The 22,159-nt window shown below is 48.3% G+C and overlaps 1 protein-coding gene across 4 annotated transcripts in view; it reads right to left on the bottom strand.

Moving 5' to 3' along the window:
• Positions 1 to 287: 287 nt before the first annotated feature.
• gripap1 (GRIP1 associated protein 1) overlaps positions 288 to 22,159 on the bottom strand; it is a 43,951-nt gene continuing 22,079 nt past the window's right edge. For 3 of the 4 annotated variants that reach the window (XM_088623718.1, XM_088623719.1, XM_088623720.1), the window contains 7 exons: positions 21,719 to 21,775; positions 20,756 to 20,855; positions 16,507 to 16,637; positions 15,299 to 15,415; positions 12,610 to 12,703; positions 5,750 to 5,919; positions 288 to 3,120 (listed from right to left, as the gene is read on the bottom strand). In XM_088623718.1, coding sequence (XP_088479844.1) covers positions 3,034 to 3,120; positions 5,750 to 5,919; positions 12,610 to 12,703; positions 15,299 to 15,415; positions 16,507 to 16,637; positions 20,756 to 20,855; positions 21,719 to 21,775 — 756 coding nt within the window. In that variant the 3' untranslated portion in view covers positions 288 to 3,033. Of the gene's footprint in view, positions 3,121 to 5,749; positions 5,920 to 12,609; positions 12,704 to 15,234; positions 15,416 to 16,506; positions 16,638 to 20,755; positions 20,856 to 21,718; positions 21,776 to 22,159 lie in introns of those variants that run through there. The other variant, XR_015933665.1, reaches the window with a different exon arrangement.

Raw genomic sequence — 22,159 nt, 5'->3', positions numbered from 1 at the left:
CAGCTTTTCCTGTACCAGCTCCTGGGGCAATGAGACATGGAGAGGCACTTCTCCAATGTCACTGCCTTCCAGTTGCGGAGCCAGGCATCAGCTGACCTCCTGTGGCCTCCACAGCCCGAGGGGAGCGACAACTCGGATTGACAGAGCCGAGGAGAGTCTCCACCTGGAGCCTCTGACCCCACGGGAAGAACAGGGAGAGAAACTGCTCTCAAGTTTAAAAAGATCACAGGAGCGCAACAGGTACACACCACAACACCAGATGGCAAACAGGACACACAGACAGACTGTTACATATCATGGATTTTATTCTGCACGGACGATCTCCTCTCTTCACACGTCTTTGTTGGCTCAGAAGGGTCAAGGAGCCCCAGTCCCTTTGGCAAGGTGAGTTGGGGTGCTGTGCGGTGTGACAATGGGGTACGCAAGTCTGCAGGAGAGGAGGGTGGAGAAGTCCGGAGCCTTCTTTAACAGACATCTGCGACTGGCGCTTTAATGCGTTTTTGGTAGGAAAGGTACCGTTCACCAGAAGAAAATAATCCGTTAAAAATCCTGTAAAAACACTGAGATTAGACATCCTGCCCTTCCTTTGAAATTCCCCACTCTTCTCTCATTCCCACAGGGCGAACCTGCTGACAAGCCCCTGGAGATAACCAGCATGACTACCAGCCCCTTGTTGGGGGATATTAAACTGTAAATGCCTATTCGAACACACATGGCCATGACCTGTGCAACAGGTTCAACTAACACTCCACACCAGGGGTGCCCAATCCTGTTCCTGGATGCCGATGTGGCCGCAGATTCTCATTCTAACGATCATTATTGGTTTTATTGGACCAGTTTAACAGCTTCGCCCAGCAAGAGATGCAGAAAATCTGCAGGAGGGGACAGTCCTGCTGCAGGCACACTGCCCAGCCCCTTCAGGATGAGGGCTGGACAGCCCTGCTGCAGACACACTGACCAGCCACTCCGGGACCAAGACTGGACCAGCCCTGCTGCAGCAACACTGACCTCTCCACCCCCTCCGGGACCAAGACTGGACCAGCCCTGCTGCAGACACACTGACCTGTCCACCCCCTCATCTTCACTGACAGTGCAAAACTGTTGCTTAGTAAAAGGAAGGGAAAAGCAGACTGTCTCACTTCACTTTTGACAGAACACTAACCGGTTAAAGGTATTCAGATGTATTTAGTAAGTGTTGTCTCAAGCCATAGTGATTGAGACACCGCTCACTTATGCCATGCTTCCCCGTCTTTAGAAACGGATCATGGGGACCTGTCAAGCTGTCTGGATTAGGCCTCTGCAGGAGCAGGGCCGGAGACCTGTGTGGTCAGTAGGTCCAGGCCTGGCCCTTCCGGGATCATCACGCAGAACTTCATCAGACTCCTGGCCTTCACCCATTCAAAGACTCTCCGCGCCTGAGCAATGGTGGTACGTTCACCAGCTGCTGAATGGCAGTTACAGACAAGAGATTGCTCTCTTCCAAACGCAGCAGGAGCGGCTGGAATTCAGAGCCTGAGATGGAGAACACTTTGTTTTCTCTTGGTGATAAAGGCTGGTACAAGCAGTAGGACATTGCAGGATACAGCCGACAATGAGACCACATGGTGAACACTTTGCACAAAACGTTCAGAGGGACGTGGAGGAAACACATCAGTCTGTGAGAGAGGAGCACTGGAGTCCTCTGCTGTTGACAATGAAAACTCAGGAACTTCCGTCCTCCATGCTTTGGAATGAAATTTTTTAAGTGCAATTTCTCTAAATCATAAAACACAAGAAGTTAAATAATAACCTGAAATAACAGGACCACATAGACCAAGCACTGAATTACAGTACAGTGTACCAGGTGTTAGTGACTGCTGTGCCTTCATTATGAATACTTCAGTTATTTCCTTTGAAACGGACATACACGTAAAGCTAACAGATTCCTTACTATCAAAGGGAGCAAATATACACATTATATATATATTTATAAAATAAGCCTATTTGCTGCTGAGCTCTAATATTAACAAGCTCAGTTATCGAAAAGGTAATAGGAAAAGGCTGATAATCTCTCATACTCCGAACTCCTGAGAAAGCTGTGCAACTTGATTTTGAACTTCAGAACCATCGCTGTTAAGCAGCTTTTAAAATTTTCCTCCAGTTTTTTTTTCTTGTTTGCTGTGAATCGGAGTTTCATCAGAGACGAGGGTGGAATCAGCAAGGGGAGAAGAGCACTGTGGGAGACATTTTGCACAAACAGGGCTGTGGCGCACAGAGTGCTTTCGTCACGCCAGCAGAGGCAGAGGGTCACTTTAGGTTTGTTAGAATGAGAACCTGATGCTTCTCCGTACCCTTGCTAATGCTCTCTGGCTCTCTGCAAGTTCAGAGGATGGAGCTACTTGCATCAGCTACAAGGACTAGAAGCACATCGCAGCTGAAATGAGACAGTTAAGAGCACGTGGTATCAGTGTATCTGGTATGCGCATGGGCAAAGCTTTTCCCTTTTTTAAAATCACTGTCAAGCCATTTTTTGGAGTACACGGAGTCGAGCTGAAAACACGCTGCGGAATATAACCGCGCCTGAAGCTTTGACTACGACTGCACCAAAAATGAAAGCAGCAGCCCCCTCCCAAGCACACTTGCAAAAGGACAACTGTCTCACGCCTCCCACTGGTCGACACCCCACTGCCCTTTAGAGGTCGAGAACAGCAGTGCATCGTCACCCCCGTCCCCAGAGAGCTTCCTAGCCCCTCCCCCATCTTCATCATTCCCAGCATACCAGCCCGAAGGAAGCCGTTAGCAAATGCCTGTAAGATGGCATGCCTAGGAGTCCAGTTTCACTTTTTTTCTGACTGATGGGAGAGAAAAGCATTTTTTTTTTACAGTAAATACATTCAGTAGCAAATGCCCCTCCTGCCCCACCCACTTCCTGCTCCCTGCTTGACAACAAGCATTTTCAGGTCCAGTCTTGGAACACAGCTCCCCAGTCTGCGCCTCTGGGTGACCACTGGAGCTGGGCAGGACAGAGCTGCGACGGGGGAGGCCTGGCTGCTCCTAGTCGATTGTTTTTGGGTCCTGTCCCAAAACCGGGGAGGCCTCTTTGCTGAGACGCACAATCTCCTGAGACAGAACTTCGAGGTCCTGAGGAGATGACAAAGAAAATGCACAAAAAAACACATTTTTTTAGGAAGAACACCCCTTTACACTGGAAGATCTTTCCAAGCAATTGGGGACACTGCCTCGTCTGTGGCGGAAGTACGTCTGACGAGCTGAGGTGCAATCAGCACATAATCAATGGTCTGATCTGTGATGCATCCCCAGTCACAGATCGGAAGCAATTGATCGGATTCCTCAAGGATACCAGAAAGTCACCTTCCCTGCGCTTTTTCAAATCCAGACTCAAAACCCCGCCTGGCCCCTGCAGCTTCTCTTACATTCCAAACCCTTGTTTTTAAGTGGGCTAATTTTGTTACCTCTTCTCCTTGTTAATTTGTTTCCTCTTTAAAAAAACACGACAAGTTACTTTTAAAGGCATTACATAAAATAAAGTTTATGATGATGACGACGACGACACAGTTGAGTGCTCATCCACATCAAGACAGAAGTCCACTCTCCTAATGAGACACTGCCTTGTCTGCGTTCGGCAACACGGATCTGCACCAGCTCGGAAAAGGGAAAGTGGAAACTGCGAAATCTCACTTCCGACCATTATTCCATGACACCACGGCGAGAGCCGGACAGACGAGCGTTCGGGGTAAAGGAACTGGCCGAAGGCCTCCCTCACATCAGCGCTCTGGGCTGGGAGAGGGAACCGAGTGTCTCGGTGTCTCCCTATCTCATCAAGATGAAACCGAGCGCCAGGTGCACACGACCCCGCTGCACCCCACGGCCCCCCCTGCCCCCCTGCAGCACACACACGCATGCACGAGCGACAAGGACGCACGGAGCAACGCTGACCCCGAACTGCTTTTCAATTTGTGCTAAATTTTGCTGCGATTAAGTGGATACCTGCTTATTAAAGCTGGCGTATTTCCCTCAGAATGCAGCTGCAGTGCAGCGCAGACGAGAGGGAGGCGGATCTGCAGGTTTGCAAGCTACCTTTCTGCACTGCCTCCGACACTCACAGCAGCACGAGAGGCTCTCGGGGCGCCCCCCCTCCCCTGGAGCACCACCGTCACGGCGAACCCCGAGAAAAAGCCCAAGTACTCAGTTCGAACAGAGAGAAAGGAGGCACACAGCCACAAATACATTTGTTGCTGGGACATGGCAACAAATGTTCAAATGCAGGAGGGAGTTTTTTTGGAAGAGAAGCGATGCGATAGCAGACCAGAGGTGGACTTGCACTGCGGAGAACTCCCGTACCTGAGAAGAAGCTGAAAATGTCAGGAAGGTGACGACCCTAAACGCCCTCCACCCTTCCCAAGCCCCGATTTTAGATCTGAAATCCGTTTCACGTCGAAACCAAAATCGCAAGAACAAGAAACGATTCTGTAGCCGACCAGCCATTGTTTATTATCTTGGGTTGCGGTAAACGACGTCATGCCTGGAGGCGTTTGTAACGAACGAGCTGCTCTGCGCTGTCCCAGCACACGCGGGCCGACCCTCTGTTCAGCTGCAGAAGCGGCTCTGAGCTACGCCTGGCTGAGCAAAGTCTAGACGCCAGCTCCCTCAGAACGAGCCCTAGCACGTGTGAGCAGCCTCATCATTTTTTAAAGCCTGTCCCTTTACTGCAGCTACAGGCAGCCTGTCCCAGAGGCCAGTGCACACTGGGTTACCAGGAGGCTCCCAGCTGGGCCGCAGGCCGACGCAGCGGCAGTCCGAGCGAGCCTCTGAATCCCCAGGCCCCCTCCTTCACAGCAGGACTAAGGGTCCGGCCATCAGCCTCTCTGTAGCCTCAGATGGCAATTCCAGAGTTCAAACACTGGGGATGAGCATCTTCTAAACGACAAACCATCATCATCATCATAGCTGCCTGACAGACTGCTTATTGCTGCCGTTTCCCAGTGCCGGGTGCAAGAGGAAATTGCTTCTCTTGTTTTGACATATGACAGAGTTAAATTTCTTTTTGAAGACATTCTGTAAAGCAAAACATAGGAGGAAACATTACCTAAAACATCTATTTCTTGTCTGGCTGCTCTCGCGTACTTACAGGACATTATGTGATGCTCAGCAATTACTTTTCTATTCAGGGTAACAGACAATTAGTGACATTCATTTCCTGCCTTTTAGTGAAATGGATATTTCCATTTTTTATTTTGCCTCTCTTTTTTAAATCCCTGTGCTCTCCAAAGTTCCTTTCAATCTCACTTTCTGTGCCTGAAAATAACGGGGCTGCTCTCAGCTCTCCAGATCCCAGCCCTGTAGGTTTTCTAACCCGGACAAGGCAGAAGGGTGAAATTTAGACAGCTGGGGCCGAGGACCACAGCTCAGCTCCAAGGAGAAAAGAAAAAGAATCCCTGAATCTGCACCTTCTTCACCCTGTTCACAGAACAATGGAGTCATGGACAGACAGTGCTGCAGTAGTGCCTTTTCCTGTCCTTTCTCCGTCGCTCCTCCTGTCACCTCTCTCTCACACCCTCTCCTCCCATCCCATTCTTGCCCTCTGTACCTCTTTTGCTTCTACCCCCCACCTCCCCACCTGGTTCTACCCTGCCTCTCTTCCCCCCAACCCTGCCCTCTGCCCCTCCCCATAGCTCCTCCCCATCCTGCCCCACCCCAGCCCCTCCCCCATCATGCCCCGCCCCCCAGCCCCTCCCCTTCCCCTTCCCACCTTCTGCAGGTGCATGTTCTTGGTCAGCTGCTCCTCCAGCATGTTCTGCAGTTTCTTGTTCATCTCCCGCAGGTTCTCATCGCCGGGCTTCACCAGGTCCCGCAGCACGGAGCCCAGCCCCCCCCTCTCCTGCTGGCCGCCGTGACCCCCGGCAGTGGCTCCGGACACGTCTGGCAAGCAAGGAAACAGGAAGTGGAAAGCGAGGTCAACCTCACAGGCCAGCAGCTCCCCGCCTCCAACCTCACCCTCTCTGGCCTGTGACTGAGTTGGAGCCTACGTTGCTGCTTAACTAAAATGGTTAGAAAAGGCCATTGACAGTAATTGGGTTTGACCACTTGCCCTCTGGAGCCTCAGTCAGCCCCTTTAGCTGTGATGTACAGAAAAAAAAAGAGAGGAACCTGCATCAGGTAAGAAAGAGGTACCCGAGTTTGATTTGATCACAACCATTAACGCTATCAGGCTTTAAATTCGTTTTGTATTTTCACAACGGGAGAAACTCATCAAGCACCAACTCAGACAGGAACTCACTCCCCCCACCAATACTAATCTCCACTGTGAAAAGAAAACACTCATCTATCTCAAAGCCACTTGTAAAATGATCACATTTTCACACATTTGGTGAAAAAGACACTATAGACACACTACTATCCATCCTTTTTTCAACCACTTCTTCCAACACAAGCTGGCGGGGGAGCCAGAGGCGATCCTGGGACTCGAGGTGGGACGCCAGTCCATCTCAGGGCACACACAAACACCGACTCGGAGACAGGCTCACACTCACACCAGGGCCAGTTTTCCAGAAGCCCATGAACCCGCCAGCACGTCTTTGGACGGTGAGGACATTCCAACTCACACAGCGCCACACGGGAGGCACCCCAGGAACCGAACCCAGGGCCCCAGCACTGCTCACCACTGTGCCACCATCTCTACTACGAATCTAGTTCAACTGATTTTATTATATTTTATTAGCTTGTTTAATTACATTTCTTTTAAATGTCTAAAATCTTCAAAACGGATTATCAGGGGTAATGCAAGCAATTGTTTTGTGTCCAGCAAGGGGGGGGCGGCCCTTGCAAAGCTAACTGGAAGGAGAGAAAACAGCAGGCACTTATCTTAACATGCAGAACTGCAAGAGCTGAGAACATAGAACAGAGTTTAGTCAGCTATTGAACTTTCCTGTATTGTTTCCCCCACTTGGATCCAAAACAAACATCTTGATCATATCCTGCGATAACTAAGCTACGAGAAGCTAAACGATCCACGTGAACAAAGCGGAGCTCATCTGTAATGATTCTCATATTCCTACACAGAGGTCACCCGCTTAGTCAGTTATCAGGATACTGGTTTCCAACACAGACACTAATAATGTCAAGTGGAGTGACTGTGGTCATCTACTGTTTCTACTACAGCCCTCCAGCTTCGGAAACCCAAACATAGACTGGTAACGGAGCCCTCCGGGGAGAGGACAGGCCAGCAAGCGATACGGCCAATGACCTGAAATTAGACTAAATGCACCGGGTTCAGCAGTCCAGTAATCTCAACTGGAGGGGTGGCTGCCCCAGTTTCATTTGATTTAAATCCAGTGTAAAGGGCCATACCAGACACTGAGATCATCGCTTGCTTTGATTAGGTAAGCGATACTGTCAGGTCGTTGGCGGTCCAGGTGACACCTGTTCACCGAAGATCTGGCGTTTCAAGTTTAAAGCACAGTCATGTTCCTGCTGACCTATTAAGAGTAAAACAGGGCTCTTACAAGTGGTATCCTTCCTGCAAGCAGAGCTTGGTCTGAGCAGGCTAGAACACTACGCAGGCACACTACCATGCTTGCATGGCTCCACCTGCACTCCTGTGAGGAAACGGTCATGTTTGAAAAGGTGAATTAGCAAAGTTATATTTCGCACATTTCAAATCAAGTTAAAATTGAAACAAACACAAACAACAGCTTGGTTACCAACTTGGTTACTAACTCTTCAATTGCCCGTTCTCAAAATCCAGTCCCAGCCGTTTAAATATTACGTATTTATTAAAAGGCATACAAAAATGTTTTCTCTGCAAAAGACAAAAGCAGAAACAGTTAATCAGTTTGAGGATTGCTGTGTAATTCTGCTGTGTTAGTCTAATGTCTGGCAAACAAGTACCAAAAGAAATGTAACTGTGTGATTTAAGAGATGTACCGTTCTTCCTCCCAGCAAAAAAACAAAACACCCCAGTAATCTCAGCATATTTCACCAATAATGAACAGCTGATTTAAAAGTAATGAGAGACTGTCACAGAGGAAAGATTTGCAATCTTTTGCTTAGCGCAGAAAAGCTTTGGGGCTTCACCTTGACCAAGAGTGTCAGTATAAAATAATTTTAACTGAAAAAAAAACAGACACTCGAGCATTATGCTGGTGAGAATAATGCTGATATGCTCCGTTTTGGGAGAGTTTCACAGCAGAGAGGATTTATAGCAAAAGCACAGATAGTGAGTATGAAATACGCTGGGGACAAGTTCTTCTGTATGGTATTTGTCCTTGGAAAACCTTCATGTTACAACTTCTAATTTATATTTCTGGGCATCACTCTGCTCTTGTATTAAGGCAGGTGTCTCAACAGCACACCACTACTGGACTACTGTAGTCATACATCTACTTTGTTGAATTAGTGAGCTACTGAACACACTGCAGCCTCTCACCCTAACAATGAACTCCTGAACACACTGCAGCCCAGCTCACTGATACTGAGACACTCAACACACTGCAGCCCAGCACTCTGAAAATGCTCAATATCAGAGAGCTCCAATGGGTTGAGCTGAACAGCTCATTATGTGGAGAAAAAAGTATCTATCTATGGAGGCCTGTGTTGTAGTGCTGGAATGCGAGCTGTAGCTTTCTCATTGTCGCTGACCGAGCAAAGTTTCGGTCTCCTCTTCCCAGCAGGCTAGAGAGCCCAGTGAGCACTGCATTATTGAAGATGAGTGTTGAGTTCAGTTAGGCGTGTCTTCGTCCTGAATCATTTACATCCTGCTACTGTCAGCTCTCATCTACCAACTGTGGCTGATGCTCTCTTGTTCTCCTTTCACATCTCCCCAGTGCAGTATTTCCTGCTAGGAAAATGCGATGATCAAAAAAGCTCACCGCGAGCATCACAGTCTGCCATTAGCCAGCAAACCATGAGCCTTGTAGCACAGCGTCCAAACGGAATTTGTGACAGGCCCCAGTCTGTCAGCCTTCCCCACACTGTTTGTCAAATATTTCATGCACTAATAACACAGGGATAAAGAGAGAAAAAACAGAAACTTTTCATCTGTTTCCTTTTATGTTTGTCCCTTCTGCACCTGTGCACAGCATAACAAACCAGGACCCGCTGGCGCCTGAAGTACAGCTCAGCCTTGAAATTGTTCTGTGAAACACTCCAATATCAGCCCTCTGTATTGCGCAAATAAATACTGTAATCTGTAATATTCCATTGGTCAGATGCACATTACAGCTCTATATAGGGATCACAAAGAATGCCGATGCAATATAGATGAAGTCAGTTATACTGACTCAGCAGAAACGTGGCTAAGATGCACAGCATTAAGCTTTAATCCATTAATCGCTTTTTTAACAACTTAAAACCCCTTCTTTATAACAAACTATGCAAGGTATTCTGCTTAGAAGAATCCAATATCATTCCACTTTTTTAACACTGAGCTACTGAACACACTGCAGCCCAGCACCGTGACTCTGAGCCACTGAACACCCTGCAACAGCAGCAGTTTCCACTAACGGCTCTCTCAAGATCAATCCAATTGCTTCCCTCGGAAGATGAAGTGTCAAGAGACATTTTTATCTGTTCAAGTGCACCTCCTGTTACATCTTTGCTCAGAAAATTCTTATAGGGGGGAAAAAGATAAAAGCCCCTGAAATACAAAACAGCACTGTTTCCCTGCAAACCAGTCACATTCGATACAAATGTTTAAGAAAATACAACACATATGCAGCAACTCAATATTTCTGGTACCGTCTTTGTAAAAGGTGAAGAAAAAAAAAACTCGTGACAGGAGGCAGAAAATAGGAGAATTATAGAAACTTTTATAAAATAGAATAAATAATTGGCACCGAGTCATTGAGGAGGATATCTTGCATATTTGCGACAGTATTTACAATTAGAGAATGTCGGCCTTGAGAGAAGAGAGCCTAGCATTCAATGTTAAACTGGTCATTCATGAAATTAAACAGGGAGAGAACTGCGATACGAGGAGGGAGAAAGAGGGGGGAAGGAACAAAGAGAGAGAGACCATCAGAGCCGTGGAAACAGAGACAAGGCGAGCCCTTCCTCAAACCCTCTTAAACAAGAGTGCGGAAATGGGATTATGAAGTTAAAAACAGGTAAAATAAAACTGATAAAAAACCACCGCATGATAAACGTAGAACATTACCTCCCTGGCCTCCTGAAAACCTCGCGGCGACCCGTGACCTCCCGTTTCAAGACCCAAAGCGGGAACTGACTAGCTGTGCAGGAGGAAGGGGACAAGAGGCCGCAGGACGAGAAGGGGGAAGAGGGAACGGTAAACGAGATGCGACAGTGGCAGGGAGGAGGCTCCAGGCCAGGGGGCCGATGGATCGGGGAGGGCACACGGCTGCCAGGAGGACAGCCAGAGGGTATAATGGGGGCACAGAGGCTCCCCCCCAGAGCAGGAATACCAGCGTGGCTTCTACCGAGCACAGCTCTTCACTGGCGCTGTCCGATTGCTCCCGAAAGTGGATATAACGCCTTATTTTTTAAGACTATCCCGTCAGAACTCATCCTGAGCGTCTGCAGCTATAAAGAACCGAATAAATAACCCCAGCCCTAGTGTGGAGACTGACCCCCTAACCCCAGCCCTAGTGTGGAGTCTGACCCCCTAACCCCAGCCCTAGTGTGGAGACTAGCCCCCTAACCCCAGCCCTAGTGTGGAGACTAGCCCCCTAACCCCAGCCCTAGTGTGGAGACTAGCCCCCTAACCCCAGCCCTAGTGTGGAGACTAGCCCCCTAACCCCAGCCCTAGTGTGGAGACTAGCCCCCTAACCCCAGCCCTAGTGTGGAGACTGACCCCCCTAACCCCAGCCCTAATCATACAGACCTCTTAAGAGTGCTATACATGGATCTGGGAAAAAAAAGGTTCTTTCCAAAGTTGGACAGCTATTCACATACAGCTTGGCTCAAAATAATGGGATCACTTATCACAAGTATTTTTTTTTAAAGCATTCGCTTTCTATATACTTCAATTTGACAGCTCGAAAGGCAACATTGATCATGTTTTGCTAAAGGAGAAAACCTTATTCAGAGTCCAGAATGCAAAATAACATCTTGGATTGATCTGGAGAAGAAAACACAGAATCGCACAACATCTTTAAACCATCATCTTGTGTCTGACCACAAACAACTCGCACAATGGGGCAGAGTGGCCACCCAGAGAAAATTTCTGAGACAGCTGTGTGACCAAATGCTTCTTTTTGTAAACAGGCCGGACATTTTTGTACTCTTATGAAATACAAAACTCATCAAATATTGAGCAAAGACAGTAACTCAGATCAACGTTGTTTATTAGATTTCACATAGTGCTTTTTCAAGCCACTAGCTTCAGAAGGCAGTAAGACAGACACAAAAATAGCCAATTTAAAAATAGAACAATAAAAGATTTAAAGAGGATTATAAAAAGAGAAACGCAGGAGGTGCTTTGGAGGCAAAAAGAAAAAAAAGTCTCCAGACGGACACAACACACGCCCGTTAGCAGACACACGAGCTGTTTCCATGCTTAATTTAAACTTAAGTTCTATTTTTTCTTAAGCTTTGGTGAGATTAATTTACACACCACATCCTTCCAGCAACTGCTTATCCATTTCTGAGATTGTACTGATGGAGATTAAATTCACATCGGGAGCCGACTCCACACAGAAAACGCCCTTGGAAAGCCGGGCACCTTGTGAGGGGCCTGTCCCGAGTTCAGCCAGGGCATCCTGAGTGGAGAGCATGTGGCAGCTTGGGACACAATCCCAAAGGCACTGACCACGCCACGCCACCTGACCGACTGGCCTTAGGGCGACAAGGGGACACCTATTGGAATCGGAGGCAGGAACTACTCTTTAGATAGAAAGCTGTCTGAAAACAGCTGCCCAGCTGTGGTGTTAAACTCACCTGTCAGTCTGGGATCCTTCAAGCACCACGCTTGCTGGCTGAGATCCCTGAACCCACAAGCTTTAGAGCAACCAAGCTTTTGGGCAACTGATGACCTCTCGCCTGTAATCAATCTTATTCTCTGCCCTTAGCTTGTATGAGAAAACATACACAAGGGTGTTTTAATAGGGTGAGAAGAGCTCCCAGGGCAATCATTTTATTGGCACATAGGCACAAGTACAGTATGGCCTCAGCACGCCGCACTTTCCCAGACCTGCAGTGGGACACCAAAGCTCTGAATCTGCCGCAGCTGCCCAGAAAGAACAGTGCTCTGGGGGTCGGAGTCACTCGCGACACGACTACTGAGCGCAAACTGCCCGCTGGGCAGGAGCTTCCTTGAGGGCCCTAAGAGCTGGACAGAGGGCAGGTCAGGGCTGCAGGCCATCCAGCAAGAAGGATGTGGCCTGGGTCTATCAGCGCAGCAAAGGGTACGGTCAAGAAACGCCTTCTGCACAAATGTGAAGTAAGCTTTGCACCTCAGTGTCTGACCACATCTGCATTCATGCCTGGGGTTACTCTGGACAGGTGTGTCCTTGCATGGGCTCATGAACAAGGAGATAGTGCACTACGCCTGTGAGGATATCTCCATTCTCGACTGGCAGAGGTCCCGTTACCCAACGTCTGGACGTGTCCTAGTTTAACTGAGCAAACACACAGGACAATTACAATGACAGTTACCTCTCCTGCTGTCCATGACATAGGTCTCAATGATGGCACTCTTCCTGCAGATGTCATCGGCCATGGATGAGCAGCTGACCTCCAGATGTTTCACCTGAAACCACAGCAGCTGTGTCAACACACTTGCGGCAGAGATATGACAGTGCACAGGTAGAACTCAGGCACCCATAGAGACTCAAGCACTGTGAATTGTGAGGATGCAGAGAAGGAACAGAGACAGTTTTTGAAAGTTGTCATGGTGCAGAAAACAACCTTGATCTCGGTTTCATCCAGGTAAGTCTTTACAGGGGCACAGCCAGAAGGAGACCAGGGGTGTACAGGTACAAGAGAGGCAATTTATTGGTTTCTTTAAGCCCAGTTGTAGAAAACTGTGTTAATTAGAACAATAAAAGTTAAAATAAACCATGAAGACTCTATAGCTAAAGAGAGGGGTCCCGCTGCAGAGCACGGCGGTCAGATTTTTCCCAGAGAGCCACAGCACCTTCTGGTCCTGTTCTGACTTAATTGGCTGAACTGTTTCCTTAATTGGACAGATCTGACACAATGTCCCAAACGTCAACATCCGTGACACTCGCCTCCTTTGTTAAAGTACCTAGATGCTCAACTATAGTCCCTTCAAGGACGGAATCCAGCACATTTTCTAGGTCTCGCAAATCATTACCAGCTGAAGACCTTTGAAAAGTGTTAAACTGTTCCAGTGAAGGTGGATGTCCAGCTCAATAAGATTAACAGCAGAACTGTAGCCAAGTGTCAAGGGCCCTTAAAAAACATTACATAAATGAACAATTAATGATCAGCGAAGTAAAAGGGTTAGTTAGAAGAAAAACTAGAAGCTACCAGCCACTGAGCTGAGCTGGGTCGCCCAACCCTGGTGCTGGAGAGTCACAGTCCAGCAAGCTTCTTGGTCACCATTAATCATCCATCCATCGTCAAACCGCTTCTTTCAATTCAGGGTCGCAGGGGAGCTGGAGCCTATCCCAGCAAGCAACAGGTACAAGGCAGGACACACCCTGGACAAGACACCAGTCCATCTCGGGACACACACAGACACGGACACACCCACACTCACACCAGGGCCAATTTTTCCAGAAGCCAATTAACCCACCAGTCTGTGGGAGGAAACCTAAGTGAACATGGGGAGGAGATACAAACTCCACGCAGACAGCACCCCAAAGATTGAACCCAGGGCCCCAGCTCTGTGACGCAGCAATGATAACCACTGCATCACTGGGCCACCCTGTCACCACTGGTCATCTGTTGTACAGTAATGTGTTTGTGCACCCAGCTTTACTGATGAACACGCAGTGTCCCAGTCTCGACAAACTGCTGGCTTCACGAGACACAGAAACCCTGCTGGCCTGTGGCTCTTTTGGTTCAGGCCTGGACCTGTAGGAATGTAGGTCAGTCTCTCAGAGGGACTCTTGAATCACAGGCGCAGGAGGTGCTGTTAAACTGCCACAAAGGTGCCAGACAGCCTGATTACCGAGTCTGAAGCTGATCGTTTCTGACTTGACTTGGACGAAGCCCAGAGACATCCATCCATCGCCCGGGTCTCACCACAGAGGGGAAGGTAAACTGTCACCTTACACTTACCTCCCAACACCTCTGACCTTGGTAGAAAATGGGCATAAGGCCTGGGCCATGCCCACCGGTGTCAAGGCTAATTAGCCAGACAGCATTGCCAAGACACAGCACCTCGGATGACCCCTCCAGCAGGGCACTGGCTGCACTTCAGAGATCCCATTACCCGGCTGCGCTCATGTGTCAGGAAAAGACACGTGCTCCGCATCCTGGTGAGCCTGGCAAGACCGAAATGCCATCTAACCCCGAACCAGGGGCAGCGCAAAGCCCCTGCAATGGGCAGTGCCACTGCTGCAGGTCAACGTGTTGCAGAATTAATAAAACAACATAACAGACCGCAAGCTCTTAAAAGCAGCAGCAGTGAACAAAAGAAAACGTGCCAAGACAACAAGATATAAGACGTGCCAAGTGACTTTCAGTTTTATAGAACTGGATCCAAGATACACTTTAAACAAACCACTTGAAGCGTACACACACACACAGAAAACTAATCACATCAGGATGTAAAGCTTACGTTGTGACCACTGCTGGTGTGCACAAGCTCATCAGAAAAGTTCAAGTGTCATTTACAAAGCTTTGTGCACGCAGACGTATTTACCAATAAACTACTCATCTCCCCCAAACTGATTTTACCTAGATTTAACATCAATCACAGCACACCTGAGGTCTGTTCTCATGTTGGAAAATGAGCTTTCTCCTATTGATCTCTTCCCAAATAGAACTGGGCAGTTCATCTACTCTTTAAAAAAACCACTCCTTACATGGTGCCATCTGCTGCTCTTCTCTTTTTTAAACAAAAAGCACAAACGGGGTGAAGTTATCAGTTGAATTAGACCTTCAGCAGTTTTGCAGGAGTAATAGTGGCAGCACCTTCCTTTCATTTTAACGTTAAGGCCTGGGCCTGCTCCACGCCCTCGTTAGCACGCGCTTCACGTAATCCGACACCACCAGGGGCGGGTCCGAACAGCAGGACAGGGAGTTCGCAGAAGAGGGGCCAACAAGGCCGAAAAAAATAAAAAAGAAATGACCACGTGCCGGACTTACTGATGGAGAAACAAAACCGCTTCAAAAACAGAAACACAGGAGGAGGGGAAAAAAAAAGCTCCACCTTCTCCTCCAGCATCCACTTCTCCTGCTGCACCTCTGCCAGCCGCAGGAACAGCTCGCTGATCTCGTCGTCGGAGAGCTCGGCGGGCCGCTGCGCCTGGGGGCTGCTGGTGTTGGACTGGGGGACGACACCAGACAGACTCAACATTTAGTAGCATTAGAAGATTAAAGACGTACGCGGTTTCTGTCCTTGAATCAACTCAGACAGCGATCAAGCCAAGGCGCACAGGAGCCATTGGCAACACAATGATAAAGAGCACTTCCTAGCACTTAAAATCTGCCGGTGGAAGCTCTGGCTTAATTTTAGTTTTTTTTTTTCCCCCCGTTTCGTTTTTTCCTGTAGAAACAGTTTCTGATTTGATCCCCCTATCTCTCCTTAGCAGCAGCAGGACCCATCTTCTGAATCTCGCAGGACAACTGACCATCATCGCTGCTAGAAGCATTTTGGTGGAGCTGGCCTAGAGACGAAACACCAGCACAGTGGTATCTCAGACACAGGTCCCTGAGGCTCTGCTGGCTATGAGAGACAGGACTCAGTGGATTGATTGCGGACACTTATATCGCAGAGCGCATGCTGTCTCATTGGGGAAAAAAATTACTCTTCAGTAACAGATAAAAACATCACCACTGCAGAAACATCAAAGCTGTTCAGTAAAAGATCTGTAAAATGATTGCAATATCTTATCACGCAAAACCCCCCCAAAATGTTTTAAGGCAGAATATTGAAGTGCGTGTTAACAAGAAATAAAGAAACTGGATAGCAGTCATTATGCTCTGTAAATGCAGGCGCTGGACAGAACATGGGGAACCAGTTGGGACTGCAGCATCGCTGATGGGTATCGGGGCCAGAAAACAAACCATCATTTCTTGAACATTAGCCATGTTTTGACATGCCTGCACTGGGACAGCCTGCTACATCGCACCCTGCAACACCGTCAGCCCTGTTATCATTCATTGTTCTTTGATCGTTTGGCTGACGCAGTTATCCAAAAGCACCTTACATCTGTGTCAACATTTTACTGCCTCAGTCTGAGTGAAAGACCCTGCTCAGGGGGACAACAGCTGCACCCCACCGGAGATTTGAGCCCACAGCCTTCTCATTGCGAATCCAGAGCCCCACCCACTCCTCCACAGTGCCGCCCCCCGGACCCCCCATGCCCGTCTGCGCTGTGCGTCGGGCACTGCCCTGGCTGGAAGAGGCGACTGCACCTTGTTGGCGCTCTGGGAGGCCGATCCCTCCTTCATGATCTCGCGGTAACTGAAGGAGGACACGCTGCTGCTGTCCCCTGTCTGGGTCCGGCTAGGCGAGCTGATCTCCGACAGCACCAACTCCTCCAGGCCTGCCACAGAGAGAGGGCGAGTTAATACACCAGTGTATACAAACACTGCCACACACTGCACACCACGGTACATGAACGCTGCGCTCAGACTGAGCTACCGCACACCGCTGTGGTCAGTCTGAGCTATTGCACGCTGCTGTACACTAACAGACAACTACTGCGCCCCTTTGTAAACTAACCTCACTGTACACTAAAACTGCTCTGATAATGAAGGTTAACACAGGACTGCAGTACAATACAGTAATTTCAAAAGAGATATGAGGTTAATGCACACTACTGTACACTGCCAGGGCTCTAAACCTGAGAGAAGGGTTTAAAAACCCTGCACAGTAACGCTGCACTGAGACTGGCAGAGTGTTAATGCACACTGAACATTTATACTGCATTAAGACAGAGATGTGGTTAATATACAGTACACTGTAAGCACTATCAGCCACTACCACTGCAATCAGAATAAGACTCTGCACAGCCTCTCCGGATCAGAATCCTGCACACTCCTACATATACACACCCCCAACAACTGCAGCAACACAGTGAGCAAAGCAGAGAAACAGGGCAGACCTTCAGGAGTAAAAATAACTGAGAAAAATAAAATGATTCCAACTAGGATTAATTGGGTATTGTGAGAACTGGCTGGTACCTTTAAAGAAACAGCCCTTGATGGGTTAGGGATAAAGGTGGCTTCTATTAAAGGTAAAGAGATTATTTTTAAAATAACAGTGGTGAAATAATCCTTTCTAGGTTTTTACCCAGCGGATCCAATTATCATTGGCATCGGCTGCTGCTGCTGTTTCTTCTTTAGCCTGACAGCCACGATGATAACTGCCCTGTAATTAGGCACGAAACCTCGTCAAACTGCAATGGACAGAAAGAAAACTAGAACTAAAACTTAGGAGTAGCAACTTCCTGGAGCAAAACGGTGGAAAAGCATACTGGTAAGCTCTAACTAAAGCTGTTTGAACCCGACAGAGAGAAAGGCTCCCTAATTTAAAATGTGTTATCCTCCACTTTTTCACTTTGCATAGAGCAGCTATGAAACATTTAAGCTCCCTTAAATTATAGATGCCTCTGAAGAGACCGGCCCTGGCACAGCTATGCATTGGAGGAGTGCAGAAGCCAGTCTACCATGTGCCAGGCAAGTTTCCCCGACGCATTCTTTTTGGTGGTGGGGGGGGGGACTTGATAAAATATTTATTGGTCTCTGCCATCTCGCTGACGAGGATGGCGGGCGGGGGGGGTGCCTCCTTAGAAGTAAACTTTTGGAAAGCTTGACCACACACAGAGCTGCATCCAGAAAAACACCCAGCAGCGCAGCACAGCAACCACAGCGGGAGGAAGAGCTGATAGACGACAGTGCTGGGCTGCAGTGTGTTCAGGAGCTCATTGTTACAGTGCTGGGCTGCAGTGTGTTCAGGAGCTCATTGTTACAGTGCTGGGCTGCAGTGTGTTCAGGAGCTCATTGTTACAGTGCTGGGCTGCAGTGTGTTCAGGAGCTCATTGTTACAGTGCTGGGCTGCAGTGTGTTCAGGAGCTCATTGTTACAGTGCTGGGCTGCAGTGTGTTCAGGACCTCATTGTTACAGTGCTGGGCTGCAGTGTGTTCAGGAGCTCAACAGAATGAGAAAGAAAGGTAACAAAGCAATGATCTTGAAGGCAGTGGTCGTCAGCGAGATGGGGCAGGCTAGCCACGGCGCAGAGTGGACAGCTCTACGCTCTCTACTGCAATCTCACGCCATTCTCCCTCTTCAACAGCAGCAGTGAGCTGCAGATCATTTTTTCAAAAACTGCTGAGAAATTAGTCTTTGCATAACTGCGGGAGAGAAGGCTCTTATCAATACTGAATGTCATCGTTTACTGGAGAGTTACCACAGTGCTGCCTGACTGCAGCTCCCTGTCATAGTCTCACCAGCCCCAGTCAGAACCTCAGAACCAGGGAGGCGTTAGTAACTCTGCTCCCCCAAAATGCTTGGCGTTCCAGGTCCTAGGCTCCTTCCTTGGGGTTACTAATAAAGGAGTTTCCTCTTCTTGTGCATAGAAGAGGGGTTACTGCATTTACAGTTCTGCAAGATAATCAAAATACGGAAATATACTGGTGATCGCTTTGCATTTTTTAATGCTGTGAAAACTAAACTTGATTTAAAAAGGCTGAAAAGGTGAGGTGTGTGCAGTATAGACTGCAGAGACGCTCGGCACAGGCCGTGCTCCTCAGACACGAGGGACAGGGCCAACGACCACTTGTTCCTCCTTACCCCTCAGCCCTCGTTAGCCACTGTCAGGCATAAGCGGGATTCATCAACCCGCTGCTCTCAGACTGCCACTACCGCTGCAGTGATGTCAGTAATAACCTCATCTACCGGCCGGGGCACGAACACGGAAGAGCAGGACATGTCCCTCCACGCCCGAGGAGGAGCAGTGTTCAGACACCCGAGCTAAGGCTCTGTACTTCGACTTGACCGCTCTAGACCCGGGCAGCCCGGCTGTATGCACTAGGGGTGACCCCGTGATGGTTCTCTCTCTCTCTCTGCAGAGTCTTAAAAACCCACTTCAAAGGCTGTTCCCCAACCACCGGTCTCCATCCCAGGAGGTGCTGTGCAGACCAGTGGAGCTCCTCAGCAGGTGAAGAAGCCTGGCCCTTTGCTACCGATTTGCAAGCGCCTTCCATTAAGGTGGCTGTCAGGCAATATCAAAGAGGCAAACAGGAATAGTGCTGGAGGAGCAGCTGGGTTTTTTTTTTTTTTTTTTTAAGGGAACTGACAGTGGAAAAGACATCTACAGCAAAGGCAGGCCACCAGCAAGCTGCTGTTTGAGAACTCGAAGTGTCACAGCCAGGCAGACATGAAGTGAAAATGTGAAGGGCGTTCAGCACAGCGTCGCACCTGCCCAGCTTTCATCCTTCTGGAGACACGAGAGGCTCGGGATTCCTCCGGCTCGCCCCCACTCCCAATCTATCTTCATTTTTCTCAGCCTGTAAATCCCAGCCACTTTGTAAAGTGCTATATAAAGACTTTCATTCAGCCATGCATCACGCCACGCAAAGCGCAGGCTCCTTCTTCATTGAAGTCAATGGCCGGGTCGATAACATTCATCTCCTTCCGGATAAAGTCGATTGGAAAGGTTTTCTTCTGCTCTCAGCCACTCTAGACATGCTAATGGATGTTCGGAAATGCAAAACTTTGAAGGTGTAATAGGCACTGTTAAGCTGCAATTCTTAATTAAACGTGACAACCTGAAATGCGTTTTCAAGTATAATTTCCGCCATTACTGACAGGCAAAGGGGGAAAACTGCTGGAAAACTAAAATCAACACACCCCTCTTCACCCATCAGGAGTGCTGGATCAGAGATGTTAAATGTCTCAATACGCACAGGCTTCAATCAGCAGAGAGAGAGAGTTGAGCGGCGTCATGAATTTGATGATGCCTCAGCACTTGTGAACTATAGACATCATCTTAAAAATATTAAGTACAGAAATTATTTATACATAGAGTGAACAGAGTGCTCAACCACTGAACCTGCATTTCTGTACTATACTCCAGTTTAAAAATAGCCACAACAAAATTAATGCTGCTTTTTTGCATGACAAGATGACATTTTGGGACCTTTCAGAGTTCAACTGTAACCATGTTTTACAATGTTTTGTCTAACTCAGCACAGCACCAATAATTAGTTGACTTATACAGACCTGCCTCCCAGCTAAAGGGAGTTCCGCAGTATTTAACAGTCAAGGATGAAGGAACGGAGATTACAGTGCGCCAGAGCTCTTTGCATTCACTCCGGGAGAGCACGTGAGAGGACCCGTCTAGATAGGCAGAGTGGCGCTATAGATTTTCTTGAGGTTATAGGATTATTATATAATGACATAATACATTCTGAACTCCAGTTAGGAATAATTACTAATCGGTGTTTCACTCTAGAAATAAAGCTTTGAGAGGTTGCCCTCTTTACTCTTCACTCTTCTCTATATAAACTGCAGACATGCCTGTCCACAGACGCACATCAGCTCAAGCCTATCAATCATCCGTGTGCCAATTCGATCCCCCAGTAAAGTCCTACGTATTGTACGCCTTTGTAGATGAAAAACAGGGAACAGCTCTCGAGAGACAGTAGCCCTCCTAACACACCTGTCCTGGTCTTGGTGTTGGTCAGGATCTCCTGCAGCCTCTCCTGCAGCTTGTCTGCCCTCTTCCTCTCCAGGTGCAGCTGCCTCTTCAGGTCCTTCAGCTGGGGCGAAAGGAGAGAGAAACACTAAAGGAACAGAAGGGAACCTGCGCAAGGCCAGGCCCTCTCCCCTGCTCCTGTGGGCTGAGGCCACGACAACCAGACAAAACCATGTGACAGAAGCTCACCAGCTGCTAAGTTAATGATGTTTAAGTGCTCTGCTTTTTTAAAATCAAAACTAAAGGGAAGGTTTGAAAAAGTTATAACATAGGAAACTGCTAAATTGAATATTAATGCACAACCAAATCTTTGTGTTTTGCTCCTCCGGAATTTCTGGAAAAAATCGTGTGACGTTTCTCTACATTTGCCTTTGGGCTCCCTCCACTTCTGAGCCACGAATATTCTGCTATTCCCAGTATCGACCCAGAGCATCTCAGCCACAGAGTTCTGCCTCATCAGCCCCTCAAGCTGATCCCAGATCCCAGAGCCCGGCGATCACATTTCAGCACCTTCACTTTCCTAACCGATACACACACCCATCGCTGCACAATAACTTTCTCCAGATGTTGAACGGCACGTCAGACAGGAGTGAAAAGTACGTAATGCATAATAACCACAGCTCTGACATCTTAAATAATTAAGGTTAATAATGACAAAAACAACATTCTAAATCCCGAAGGGCAATTAGAAAGTTTTGCTGATTTAGTGAAGACGCGATGCTGTCGGTTGCATTTTAAAGAGAGATCTGTTGTTGTAAAACGAGCGCTATTTATCAACCACTGAACTCAGACAGGGGCCGAGTCTCTGTGGGAGATGCAGGGTTCACATCGTGCCCAGGGGCTTCTGGGATACCACTGGGAACACCACTGACGAGAGCAGGTTTTCTCCTACTGGTCAAGATGGACTGTTTCTGGTGCCAGACTCACCGCTGAGCTCCCCTTCTTCTCCAGGATCCGCTGGCCATCCACTGTGTCCTTGATTTCCTACAAGAGACGAAGACAGCGTGACCTGTGACCTGTGACCTGCCGAGTGGCGTGTCTGAAGGGCCACATCGCCCAGCAAGTTGGAAACGGAAAAGCAGAGGCCGGGACAGCCCCCCCGAGCCTCAGCCTGGATAGCCGTCTTCAACCAAGTGGAAAATCACATCTAAGATCTCACTAAAACGGGCTCTTCGAACTAAAAAATTGAGTCAATTAAGTAATTGAAAGTGGAGTTTGCAAATCCTGGACTTCGTTTGAATTCAAGGGACAAACAGGAAGCTGCAGGATAAAAAGGAAGCTGTAGGAAGTCGTAGGCCTGTTTCAGCGCACACTCTGGTATTCTCCGGCCAGGCCTGTGCAGAGTTTTCAATCCCGCCTGAAACAGAT

The sequence above is a fragment of the Lepisosteus platostomus genome, chromosome 3, assembly GCF_059453375.1.
Source record: "Lepisosteus platostomus isolate fLepPlt1 chromosome 3, fLepPlt1.hap1, whole genome shotgun sequence".
Classification (NCBI taxonomy): domain Eukaryota; kingdom Metazoa; phylum Chordata; class Actinopteri; order Semionotiformes; family Lepisosteidae; genus Lepisosteus; species Lepisosteus platostomus.
This window is presented reverse-complemented; position numbering and strand designations above follow the sequence as displayed.